This window comes from Scyliorhinus torazame, chromosome 5 (genome assembly GCF_047496885.1).
Source record: "Scyliorhinus torazame isolate Kashiwa2021f chromosome 5, sScyTor2.1, whole genome shotgun sequence".
In the NCBI taxonomy this organism is placed as follows: Eukaryota; Metazoa; Chordata; class Chondrichthyes; order Carcharhiniformes; family Scyliorhinidae; genus Scyliorhinus; species Scyliorhinus torazame.
The window spans coordinates 115,409,573-115,422,959 of record NC_092711.1 but is presented as its reverse complement, the minus strand read 5'-3'; the positions used below and the strand labels follow the sequence as shown (position 1 = coordinate 115,422,959).

Genomic DNA, 13,387 nt, shown 5'->3' with positions numbered 1-13,387 from the left:
ATGAATGCATGAGAGAGAAAGGAATAGAAAGAGAGACTGAAAGACTGAGCTGAGTAGATGGGATGGGAGGAGAAACGTGTGGAGTACCAACACCCGCAGAAGCCAGTTGGGACAAGTGGCCTGTTTCTGTTCTGTGTATTCTCTGTAATTCCTCTCAACTTTTCCAGGGTATTAGAAGACGAGAATTTACTGGCAGCGATCTGAAATTAATTATCAGGAACATTCAGAGTGACTCTCTTCATCAGGACCTGAATGTGGAAGGAGAAATGTTTGTCTGTTCTGTCTGTGGGAAAGATTTCAAAAATCAGTGACTGGAAAAGCACCGAGATACCCACACAGCCAAGTGAGAGTGTTCCAGTGAACTGAACTGACTGTGGAAAGAGCTTCAACCAGTTACACTGCTTGACAAAACATCACACCATTCACAGCAGGGAGAAATGTACACGTGTTCTGTGTGTGGACGAAGCTTCAACTGATCATCCAACCTAGAGAGACACAACAACACTGACACCATGGAGAAACCGTGGAAATGTGGGGACTGTGGGAAGGGATTCAGTTACCCGTACCAGCTGGAAATTCATCGACGCAGTCACACTGGAGAGAGGTCATTCACCTGCTCTGTGTGTGGGAAGGGATTTGCAGAGTTATCCAAGCTCCCTATCCACATGCGAGTTCACACCGGGGAGAAGCCATTCCCCTGCTTGGTGTTTGGGAAGGAATTTGCACAATTATCCAGCCTGCTGATACATCGACGTGTTCATACTGATAAGAGACCTTTTAAATGTTCTGACTGTGAGAAGAGTTTTAAAAGCAGAGGTGAGGTGCTGACACACCAGCGCAGCCACACGGGAGAGAGGCCATTCACCTGCTCCATGTGTGGGAAGGGATTCAGTCAGTCATCCACCCTGCGGATACATCAGAGAGCTGACACTGGTGAAAGACATTTCAGTTGCTCTATGTGTGGGAAGAGATTCACTCAGTCATCCAGTCTGGTGGAGCACCAAAGAGTTCACAGTGGGGAGAGGCCGTTCATCTGCTCTGTGTGCGGGAAGGGATTTACTCATTCATTCAACTTTGACACACCAGCGAGTTCAGAAGTGAGAGCAGGGGCTTGTTTCACTGTTGTTAATCACATCCAAATTGAAACATGTTTGTTCGGATAATTGAAGTTTGTTTTCCTGATGTTCATAGCCCAATAACTGAGCTGGTGTTTAATGTTTTCGATAAATGTCAAATTTGCTTCCAACACATTTTTGTAGATTTTTGTCTTTCCCTCCTGAGTGTTTAGAATCACCTGTCTGAAGCTCAAAGGACAATCGGAGGTAGAATCATGTGGCAGGAACAGAACTTCAGCCTGGACACAGTCCTTCAGGCTCCCACTGAGAGAATCACCGCTTTCTCATCTCTCTTCAGTGACAGTAAAGTCCCCGCCTGGGTTAATCTTGTCAGATTTATGACTCAAACTAAATACAAATTCTCCAACTGCTGTTGTGGGATTGGAACTCACATCTCCAGAGCATTTTGTTTAGATTCCGCATTACTAATCCAATAACGTAACCACTCGGCTATCGTACCTTTCTTTATTTGGAGATCTGTTGTATAATCATAGCAGCAGTTAACAGGCTCTGCTGAGATCCTCTTAATTTAATAATAATAATCTTTATTCTCACAAGTAAGCTTACATTAACTCTGCAATGAAGTTACTGTGAAAATCCCCTAGTCGCCACATTCTGGAGCCTGTTCGGGTACACTGAGGGAGAATTCACAAGTTACCTAAAAGCACGTCTTTCAGGTCTTGTGGGAGGAAACTGGAGCACCCAGAGGGAACCCACGCAGACACTGAGAATTTGCAGACTCCACACAAATAGTGACCCAAGCCGGAATCGAACCTGGGACCCTGCGCTGTGAAGCAACAGTGCTAATCACTGTGCTACCGTGCCACTCAGAGATTTAACCTCAACCCCACATTCCTGTCTCCCCCGAATAGCCTTTCACCCCCGTGTTGATTAAGAATCTCTCTAGCTCTGCCTTAAAAAATATTCAGAGACTATTGTTTCCGCTGCCTTTTGAGGATGAGTTCCAGAGATTCATGACCGTCTGAGAGAAACAAATTTTTCTAATCTCTGTAATAAATAAGCTACCTCCTTATTTTCAAACCCTGACCCCGAGTTCTAGATTCTCTGACACGAGGAAACATCCTCTCCACATCCACACTGTCAACGGCCCTCGGGATCTTAAAGGTTTCAATCAAGTTGCCTCTTACTCTTCTGAACTCTAGTAGATAACTTCCTCAACCTTTCCTCATAAGATGAGCCACCCTTTCCAGGTATTAGTCCAGTAAACTTTCTCAGAACTGCTTCTGATGCATTTACATATTTCCTTAAATAAGTAGACCAATACTGTACATAGTACTCCAGATGTGGCCTCAACAATTTGTTGTACAACTGAAGCATAATCTCCCTACTTTTGTAATCAATTCCCCTCACACTAAATGATGAAATTCAATGAGCTTTCCTATTCACTTGCTGTACTTCTATACCAGCCGTTTGTGATTCACACACGAGGACACCCAAATCCTTATGCACCCTAGAGCTTTTCAACCTCTCATCATGTAGATAAAAGCGTTTTTCAAATTCTTCCTGCCAAGCTGATCAATTTCACATTTTCTCAAATTATACTCCATTTGCCTGAGCTTTGCCCACTCACTTCACCTATCTATGTCCCTTTGTAGCCTCCTGATGTCCTTTTCACAATTTACTTGCCTCCCTATCTTTCTGTCATCAGCAAATTTAACAAACATACCTTCAATCTCTTAAGTCTTTACCTAAATTATAATAAGTTGAGACCCTAGCACTGATCCCTGTCGCACACCACTTGTCACAACCTGTCAACTAGAAAAAGACCCATTCGCACCAACTCTGCTTCCTGATAGCTAGCCAATCTGCAGTACATACCAATATGTTACGGCCTACACCATGAGCTTTTATTTCACACAATAACCTTTGATGTGGCACCTTATCAAATGCCTCCTGTAAATCTAAATACAGTGCATCCACCGGTTCCCCTTTATCCACAGTACATATAACTCCTGCAAAGAACTCCAATAAATTGGTTTCACATAATTTTCCTTTCACAAAACCATCTTGACTCTGCCTGATTGAATTTTTCCAAGTTTCCTGCTGTAACATATTGAGTAATGGCTTCTAACATTTTCACTCTGACAGATTTTTAGCTAACTGGCCTATAGTTCCTTGCTTCTGTCTCCCTTTTTGAATAAATTAGTTACATTTGCTATCTTGCAATCTAATGGGACCTTCCTCCAATCTCGGGAATATTGGAAAATTAAAACCAGTGCAATAACTATCTGATTAGTGACTTCTTTCAAGTCTTTACGGTGAGGTCTATCTGGACCAGGGGACTTTTAAGCCCACAGACCCAATAATTTGCCCAATACCACTTGCTTGGTTATTGTAATTTTCACGAGTTCCTCCCACCCTTCCATTTCATGATTTGCAGCTATTTCTGCAATATTACTTGTTCCTCAATTGTGAAGGTAGATGTAAAATACATGTTTAATTCATCCGCCATCGCCCTACTTTCCATTCCCCAGATGCACTTTCTAAAGCACCAATGTTCACTTTGTTAATTATTTTCTTATTTAAATATCTATAGAATTCCTATTGTCCATCTTTATATTTCTGGCTAACTTTCTCTCATACTCTAGTTTCTCCTTCCTTATAAATAGTTTCATCACTTTTGATGTTCTTTATATTCTTTCCAATCTTCTGACCTGCCACTTGTCTTTGTGCAAATATGTGCTTTTTCTTTCAGTTCAATATTGTCTTTAACTCCATTAGTGAACCACAGATGATGGGCCCTACCCTTGGAATTTTCTTTTTCATTTGAATGTGGCTATTCGGTATATTCTCAAATATCCTTTTGAATGTCTGCCACTGAACATCTGTTGATCCATCCCTTAAGCACATTTGCCAGTTCACTCTCACTAGCTCCAACTTCATGCCCTCAGAATTGCTCTTAATCAAGTTCAAAATACTCGTCTTGGACAAACTCTTCTCTCCCTGAAACTGAATGTAAAACTCAATCATGGGGTGGCATGGTGGTTAATAATAATAATCTTTCTTATCACAAGTAGGCTTACATTAACACTGCAATGAAGTTACTGTGAAAATCCCCGAGTTGCCACATTCTGCCGCCTGTTCAGGTACACAGAGGGAGAATTCAGAATGTTTAATTCACCTAACAAGCACTTCTTTCGGGACTTGGTGGAGGAAATAGGAGCACTCAGAGGAAACCCATACAGACACAGTGAGAATGTGCAGACTCTGCACAGACAGGTGACCAAAACCGGGATTCGAACCCGGGTGCTACCATGCTGCCGTGCGCTGCTGTTTCACGGCGCTGAGGACCTGGGTTTGATTCCGGACCCGGGTCTCATGTGGAGTTTGTACTTCTCCCCGTGTCTGCATGGGTCTCACCCCCACAACCCAAAAGGATGTGCAGGAGAGGTGAATCCGATACGCTAAATTGCTCATTAATTGAAAAAAAGAATACCCTCAATCCATGAGGGTATCAATTAATCCTATCTCATTGCACAATATCAGGTCTAGTATAGCCTGTCCTTTGGTTGGTTTCAGAATGTGCTGTTCTAGGAAACTATCCTGAAAACATTGTATAATCTCCTCATCTAAGGTACTTTTGCCATCTGATTTTTCCAATCTATATGTAGATTAAAATCTCCCTTGATTATTGCTGTACTTTTCTGACAAGCTCACATTATTTCTTCTTTTATACCCTGTCCTATTGTGTAGCTACAATTTGGAAGCATCACTCCCACAAGTAACATCTACCTTTATAATTTCTCACCTTGGCCCAAACTGCTTCTACATCCTGGTTTTCTGAATTTAGGTAATCCCTCTCTAATGTGCTAGTAGCATCCTTAATAAACAGAGCCACCCTTCCATCTATTCCTAGCTTCTTATCATTCCTAAATCTCACCTACCCTTCAATATTCAGGTCCCAAGCTATGTGATCCTGTAGCCATGTCTCTGTAATAGCTATCAGATCACACTTACTGCAAATAGGATTTAGTATCAGTTCATTCATTTTGGTTTGAATGCTACGTGCATTCAGACACAGAGCCTTAACTGTTGTCCTTTTATCATTTTTGTAGCATAAACATAGAATTTACGATGCAGAAGAAGGCCATTCGGCGTATCGAGTCTTTGCCGGCCCTCGGAAAGAGCACCCTACTTAAGCCCACACCTCCACCCCATCCCCATAAGCCTTCCTACCCTTTTTGGACACTAAAGGCAATTTAGCATGGCCAATCCATCTAACCTGCACATCTTTGGATTGTGGGAGGAAACCAGAGCACCCGGAGGAAACCCATGCAGACACGGGGAGAACGTGCAGACTCCACACAGACAGTGACCCAAGCCAGGAATCGAGCCTGGGACCCTGGAGCTATGAGGCAACTGTGCTAACCACTATGCAGTCGTGCCACTCATAGCACCTTGCCTTATCTGCTGAATCGCTCTTAGATCTGTCCCTTGCTGTCACGGTCTGTTTACCATTTCCTATATTAGTACTTGTCTCTTGTCTTGTCTCTACCTTGGTGTGTGCTACCATTGGCCTCCGCTTTGTCAGTCAGACTCAGCCATGGGCAGTGGCTGTGCTGCTCCCCATAGTTGAAATGCTGGCAGCTCATTCTGTAGGATCACAAGCTCAGAATAACCACTTTTTAATGTACTAGAGGGCAATCAGCGACTCGGACTGAACCCAAACACATTCATACTGGTGAGAGGCTGTTCACCTGCTCTGTGTGAGAAGAGATTCAATTTGTCAACTCACAAACTGACCTGCCAATGCACAAGTGACTGCAAGGATTTGATTCTGCTGTTATTGCTGCTGACATTGCAGCATGCTTGCCTTCATCAGCCGGGGCAGTGAGTACAGAAGTTGGGAAATCATGTTGCAGCTATATAAAATCTTGGTTAGCCTGCATTTGGAATATTGCGTGCAGTTCTGGTCACCATATTATCAGAAGGACGTGGAATCTTTGGAGAGAGTGCAAAGCAGGTTCACCAGAATGTTGCCTGATCTCGAGGGTGTTGGCAATGAGGAGAGGTTGAATAAACTAGGTTTGTTTTCACTGGAAAGACAGAGGCTGAGGGGAGACCTGATGGAGGTCTACAAAATTATGAGAGGCATCGACAGGATGGATAGTAGGATGTTTTTTCTCAGGGTGCAGTGTCAATTACAAATGGGGCACAGGTTCAAGGTGAGAGGGGGAAGTTTAAGGGAGATGTGCGGGCTAAGCTTTTTACGAAGAGAGCGGTGGGTGCCTGGAACATGCTGTCAGAGGATTTGGTGGAAGCAGGCACATTAGCAACATTTAAGAGGCTTCTGGATGGGTACATGAATAGGCAGGAATTAGAGGGATAGTGTCCGAGTCAGGGCAGAAGGTTTTTTTTTTTAGTTAGGGCATCATGATCAGCACAGGCTTGGCGGCCGAAGGGCCTGTTCCTGTGCAGTGTGTTTCTTTGTTCTTTGTAATCACATCTAGGACTGAATCATTTTCATTCTGACAATTCGCCTTTGCTTCTGTTGATAATCCCCATAACTGTTTTGAACCTCGTGTCTTTCCTACCTGATTGTTTAACTTCAACTATCTGGAGCTCAGAAAGGATAATCTGGGGAGGATCATACAGCAATAACTGAGCTTCAGGCTGGACAGTTCTTCACGGTCACACAGAGAGACGAACATGCACTTTGGTCTTTCTCATCTCTCTTCACTAACAGTGTGCGTTAACATAAAATAAATGTTTCCCGGCTTCTCTCTCTTTCCCAGCTCTTCGACATGGAACTGAAGACTCTTTTACAACTGTGCTCAGAGCCAGGAAGAAGAACAGAAAATGTCAGAAACAGGCTGTCAAATCAGGAGATTGGTGGACAACTGATTTGGTCCAGATGGAAAATAAAACGACGAAAGATAAATTGGTAACCAGGGTTTCACAATAATTGAACTCTGAAGAAGCCAGACGAACTCAAAACATTCCTTCAGTTTCTCTGGTCTTTTCCAGAATTTCCTATTTTTAATTCAATTTACTCACTTGACTGGTGAACAGAGGATCTTGCCCGTGATTTGTTACAGAACTCGCTGCTCCCTTAATCCTCTGACCTCTCTTCCTGTTGGCTTCCAGGACAATCGGTCAACAGTCGCCAACATTACACGTCAGATAAAGTTCAGGGGTTTGGAGGATGAAACAAAATGAGGCCTTGACTTATAACATTTTATTTTTCAATGACACACGATGTTTCTCTCTATGAATGGGTGAATCCACGAAAGCTCCACCCCCTGGAGCCTGCTTCCCGGAGCATGCGCGGCTGCAGGAAGCTGAGACGGGCATTAGCGCAGACTCAGTAACACCGAATATAAACAAATAGGGACCTCTAATGGCGGGGATTTTACCCAGCCTTCCCAGCGATGGTGAATGCCCTCTATCAGCTGGAGATCTGAACGCATGCGCGGTTCCTCCAGTGTTCCGAGCATACGCAGGCTCTGATGGTGATGGAGAGACGTCTGTTTGTCGCTCGGCAGCCGGTAAGAGGCGGTAGCAGCGGATTCTACGACTGCGTAGTTAGGAAGAGATTTCATTAACACCCGGTGTAGGCGGCAAACCCCAAATAACAACCTGCAGCTCCCGCGTTTGAGGCGTCGGTGCTTTCCCCGGGACAGGCCCAGGTTAACGGCCGCCATCTTTTTCCAGCGGGGAGCAGAGCGCAGGCGCGGGTTTCTTGGTGACGTAACAATGAAGGGCAGGACGCTGGGAAGTGGAGGGTCAGAGGGAGCTTGTCCACAGATCCTGAGGCAGCAGCACAGGGACATCAGCTGCTTCAGAAGGCAGATGGGATACTTGTCTTTATTAGCCAAGATGTGGAGATGCCGGCGTTGGACTGTCTTGGTGTGTTGGGTAAGCTGGGTCTGCGAGGACTGTGTTTACTGCAGCAATGAGAGAGACAGGCTTCCAACACTTGAAGACATGCAACTCGATTTTATTGAACTCTTAGATATCATCCATACGTTAACTGTGGGTTGACACTATGCTGACTTGACTGGAGACCTGAGACTAACCTGACCAGACTATCTTACTACCACATGGTGTATGTTCTAGTTGCTGCTCACGGCTCTGACTGTCTCAAAGGCTGGATCCCCAGAAAGCGGGAAAGCTAGTGCCCTCTAGCTTTATAGTGCTCGTGTCCTGTCTGGTGATTGGCTGCTGTGTTCTGTGTGTTCACTGGTCATCCTGTGTGTCAATCACTGCCTGTCTGTGCACCATCATATACCTGTGTGTATATTGTGACAAGTCTCACAACACCAGGTTAAAGTCCAACAGGTTTGTTTCGAATCACTAGCTTTCGGAGCACAGCTCCTTCATCAGGGGAGTCCCGATTAGCCGAAGCATAGAATGATGTGGAGATGCCGGCGTTGGACTGGGGTGAGCACAGTAAGAAGTCTTAATATAGACAAATTCAAAGATGCAAGACAATGCTCAGAATGCGAGCATTGGCAGTTAATTAAGTGTTTACAGATCGAGAGATAGGGGTAACCCCAGGTTAAAGCGGTGTGAATTGTCTCAAGCCAGGACAATTGGTAAGATTTTGCAAGCCCAGGCCAGATGGTGGGGAGTGAATGTAATACGACATGAATCCCAGGTCCTGGTTCTTGATTAATAAGGGGCTCTTGGGTTATGGGGAGAAGACAGGAGAATGGGGGGGGAGGGGTGAGAAGACAGGAGAATGGGGATGAGAAAAATATCAGCCATGATTGCATCGCGGAGCAGACTTGTTGGGTCGAGTAGCCTAATCCTGCTCCTATGTCTTGTGGTCTTGATATGGAATAGCATGCATGACTTTGGACCAAGTCCTAAAACTGGCATTAGAAAAGATGGTGTTTGATGGTCAGCACAGTCACAATGGGCGTCTTTTTGTGCTGTAAAACTCTTTGGTTTCAGTGCAGGAAGGAGCAAAAAATGCAGGATGGGGTTTTAAAACTTCGGTGCAACAAGTGAGGAAGAAATGGTCCACAGAAACTAGAATTGTCCGTTCTGAATTTCTGTCTGTACTGACGTGATGATTTTTGTGAAATCCTGATTTGTCTCAGAACTAAAAGGATTCTAACTTCAGGGTGACTACCTCCTTCTGTGCTGTGACTTTGTCTCATTCTATTCTTTTATAACAGGATCTGGAAGCATTCACTCCGGAGTGAAAGAGTCCAGTATATTGACTGTGGAAAGAGGTTTCTCTGGTTGCAAAGCCGGACAGTGGAGAGAAAACAAACACGTGTTGGGTGTGTGGACGAAGCTTCAACTGATCATCCAACCCAGAGAGACACAAGGACACCGGCACCATGGAGAAACCGTGGAAATGTGGGGACTGTGGGAAGGGATTTAATTACCCATCCCGACTGGAAGTCCATCGACGCAGTCACACTGTGGCTGGCACGATGGAGAAACCATGGAAATGTGAGGAATGTGGGAAGGGATTCAATTATCCATCCTTGCTGGAACTTCACCGACGCAGTCACACGGGAGAGAAACCCTGGAAATGTGAGGACTGTGGGAAAGGATTCAATTATCCATCCCTGCTGGAAATTCACCAACGCAGTCACACGGGAGAGAAACCCTGGAAATGTGAGGAATGTGGGAAAGGATTCAATCATGCCTCCTTGTTGGAAAACCATCGACGCAGTCTTACTGGGGAGACAATATGGAAATGTGAGAAATGTGGGAAAGGTTTCAATTATCCATCCCTGCTGGAATACCATCACTGCAGCCACACTGGGGGAGGGACCATGGAGAAACTGTGGAAATGTGAGGACTGTGGCAAAGGATTTAATTTCACATGTCTGCTGGAAATCCATCGACGCAGTCACACTCGGGAGAAGCCATTCACCTGTTCTGAGTGTGGGAAGGGATTTAATAAGTCAACCACCCTGCTGAGACACCAGCGAAATCACACTGAGGAGAAGTCCTTCAGCTGCACTGACTGTGGAAAGAGTTTCAGGCAGTTAACCAACCTCACTGCACACCAGCGGGTTCACACCGGGGAGAGACCATTCAGCTGCCTCGTGTGTGGGAAGAGATTTACTGAGTCCTCCACCCTGCTGATACACCAACGCACTCACACTGGGGAGAAGCCATTCAGCTGCACTTACTGTGGAAAGAGGTTTAGTCAGTCTTCTGACCTCACTAGACACCAGCGAATTCACACTGGAGAGACACCATTCATCTGCTCCGTGTGTGGGAAGAGATTCACTCATTCATCTGGCCTCTGGTCACACCGGCGAGTTCACACCGAGGAGAAACCATTCAGCTGCACCTCCTGTGGAAAGAGATTCAGGCAGCCTTCTGTCCTCACTGCACATCAACGCATTCACACTGGGGAGAGACCGTTCATCTGCTCTGTCTGTGGGAAAGGATTCACTCATTCATCCGGCCTTTGGTCACACCGGCGAGTTCACACTGAGGAGAAGCCAATCAGCTGCACTATCTGTGGAAAGAGCTTCAGACATTCTTCCGTCCTCACTGCACACCAACGCACTCACACTGGGGAGAGACCATTCACCTGCTCCCAGTGTGGGAAGGGATTCACTCAATGCTCTCACCTGCTGACACACCAGCGAGTTCACACTGGGGATAGACCGTTCACCTGCTCGGTGAGTGGGAAGGGATTCACTCAGTCACAACACCTACTGTCACATCAGCAAGTTCACAAGTGACAGCAGTCGTTGAATTCTGCTGTAACTGCTGCTGTTAATTACGTCAATAATTGGTCATCTGAGTCTATTTGGTTTGTTTCTGCTGATATTAAGAATAACTGACTGGAGTTTAATATTCTGGACAAGCCACTGATTTTGAGGATCACAGTCCCCCTTTTTAAAAGCACCATCTGTGAATTTTCCGCTTAATTCAAGAACCCATGTCACGAGTAGGCTTCAATAAAGTTACTGTGAAAAGCCCCTAGTCGCCACATTCCGGCGCCTGTTCGGGGAGGCTGGTACGGGAATCGAACCATGCTGCTGGCCTGTCTTGGTCTGCTTTAAAAGCCAGCGATTTGGCCAATGTGCTAAACCAGCCCCTGGGAAGTGGTAGCACAGGCAGTACTGCTTATAATTCATTCACGAAAGGTGTAGTGTCAGAGGACTGGTGGATCACTAATGTAATTCCTGTATTTAAGAAGGGGACAGACCATGCCCAGGGATGGTACACCAGTCAGCTTCACATCAGCAAATAATACAATCCTGACTAAAATAGAGAATATAAGAACATCTAGAAAAAATAAATATAACAATGAACAGTCAGTGTGGATTTCAGAAGGGAAAATCTTGCCTGACCAATCTTCTTGAATGTTTTGATGTGATAACAGAGAGCATAGACAATGGTAATGCAGTCAATGTTATTTATCTGGATTTTCAAAAGGCCATTGATAAGATTACCTACGGGAGAATAATGGACATGGTTTGAGAATGTGTTGGGACAAATGATAGACTGGATTGCCAGCTGGCTTCAAGACAGAAAGGAGAGAGTGGGAGTAAAGGGGAGTTATTCAGAGTGACAGAAGGTGGGAAGTGATGTTCCACAAGGATCAGTGCTGGGACCATGGCTGTTCACAATTTCCATTCACCACTTGGACTTTGAAATCCAATACACAATCTCTAAACTGGGAAGATAGAATCGAGGAGAACTGCAATAAATTACACGAGGACATTTCAAAACTTGCTGAATAGACAAATAATTGACAACTGAAGTAGAACATGGAAAAATGTGAGGTTGTGCATTTTGGTAGGAATAGGGAGGTCACTTACGTGGAAGTTGTGAGTGTTGATGTTGGAGAGAAACAGAGGTCTCCGAGCAATAAAGAAATTAAACCAAGCACGGAGCGTTAATGTCGGAGGGTTAGAAATAAAAAGAAGGAAGTTATGATAATCCTTTGGGACCTTGGTTACACCGTACGTAGAGTACAGGCTGTGGTTCTGTCCAGCCTACATCTTAGGCAACCTTCCATCTTGTGAGATGACAGTTTGCATCTTAAGGTTTCAGCTCTGTTTTAACCATTGCCTGGGATAGTTCAGGAGCCTTTCTGTGGCAAGACAAAACCTGACACATTTGCTGCAGATGAAGACATTGGGCTGAGAAGGTGCTGGATTTTCTGGATCCTCTCCTCAGCAAACTGAACTTTCCATTTCTCTGGTCCCCACATTATAAGATGGAGACACTGGAGAGGGAACAGAGAAGATTCACAAGGATGATACCAGAAATGTGTGAGCTTATAAATCAGGAAAGTATTGAGAGGCAGGTCCTCTTTACTCCTGGTAAATGAAGACTGAGGGGGTGACCAAATGGAGGTGTATAAAATGATGAAAGGTTTTGATAGCGAGGATTCACAGAGAATGTTTCCTCTTGTGGGGAAGAGCAAAACCAGAGACCACGATATACGATAGTCATCAAGAAACCCAATAGGAAATTCAGAAAACACTTTCACCCAGAGAATGGTGAGAATGAGCTCAAACTGGAGGCCTGTGACCAGTGGTGTGCCTCAGGGATCAGTGCTGGGTCCATTGTTATTTGTTACTAATAATGATTTGATGAGAATGTAGGAGGCACTGTTAGTACATTTGTAGATGACACCAAGATTGGTGGCATAGTGAACAGTGAAGAAGGTTATCTAGGATTGCATTGGGATCTTGATCAATTGGGATAGTGGGTAGATGAATGGCGGATGGAGTTTAATTTAGATGAATGTGTGGTGATGCATTTTGGTAGATCGAATCGGGGCAGGACCTACTCAGTTAATGGTAGAGAATTGGGGAGAGTTATGGAACAAAGAGATCTAAGAGTACCGGCTCATAGCTCCTTGAAAGTGGAGTCATGGGTGGACAAGATGGTGAAGAAGGCATTCAGCATTCTTGGTTTCATTGGTCAGAACATTGAATACAGGAGTTGGGACGTCTTGCTGAAGTTGTACAAGACATTAGTAAGGCCACCTTGGAGCACTGTCTACAGTTCTGGTCCTATTATAGAAAGGATATTATTAAAATTGAAAGAGCGCAGAAATGATTTACTCAGATGCTACCAGGGCTTGATGGTTTGAGTTAAGAGGAGAGGCTGGATAGACTGGGACTCTTTTCCCTGGAGTGTCAGAGGCTTAGGGGTGAACTTATGTAGGTCTATAAAATAATGAGGGACATTAAGGTCAATATCTTTTCCCAAAGATAGGGGAGTTTAAAACTAGAGGGCATAGGTTGAAGGTGAGAGGGGAGAGATACAAAAGGGTCCGGAGGGGCAATTCTTTCACAGGGAGGGTG

At 44.8% G+C, this 13,387-nt stretch overlaps 1 protein-coding gene across 1 annotated transcript; it reads left to right on the top strand.

Annotated features, from left to right (window-relative positions):
* The first annotated feature begins 7,257 nt into the window (after positions 1-7,257).
* LOC140419544 (uncharacterized) lies at positions 7,258-11,954 on the top strand. Its single transcript, XM_072503437.1, has 2 exons — positions 7,258-7,624; positions 9,263-11,954. Exon 2 carries the CDS (start codon positions 9,431-9,433, stop codon positions 10,799-10,801), a length of 1,371 nt encoding a protein of 456 aa, XP_072359538.1. The 5' UTR covers positions 7,258-7,624; positions 9,263-9,430; the 3' UTR covers positions 10,802-11,954.
* Positions 11,955-13,387: the final 1,433 nt, after the last annotated feature.

Coding starts and splice junctions, on each gene's coding strand:
- LOC140419544 (XM_072503437.1), top strand. CDS start 9,431: ATGGAGAAACCGTGGAAATGTGGGGACTGTGGGAAGGGATTTAATTAC.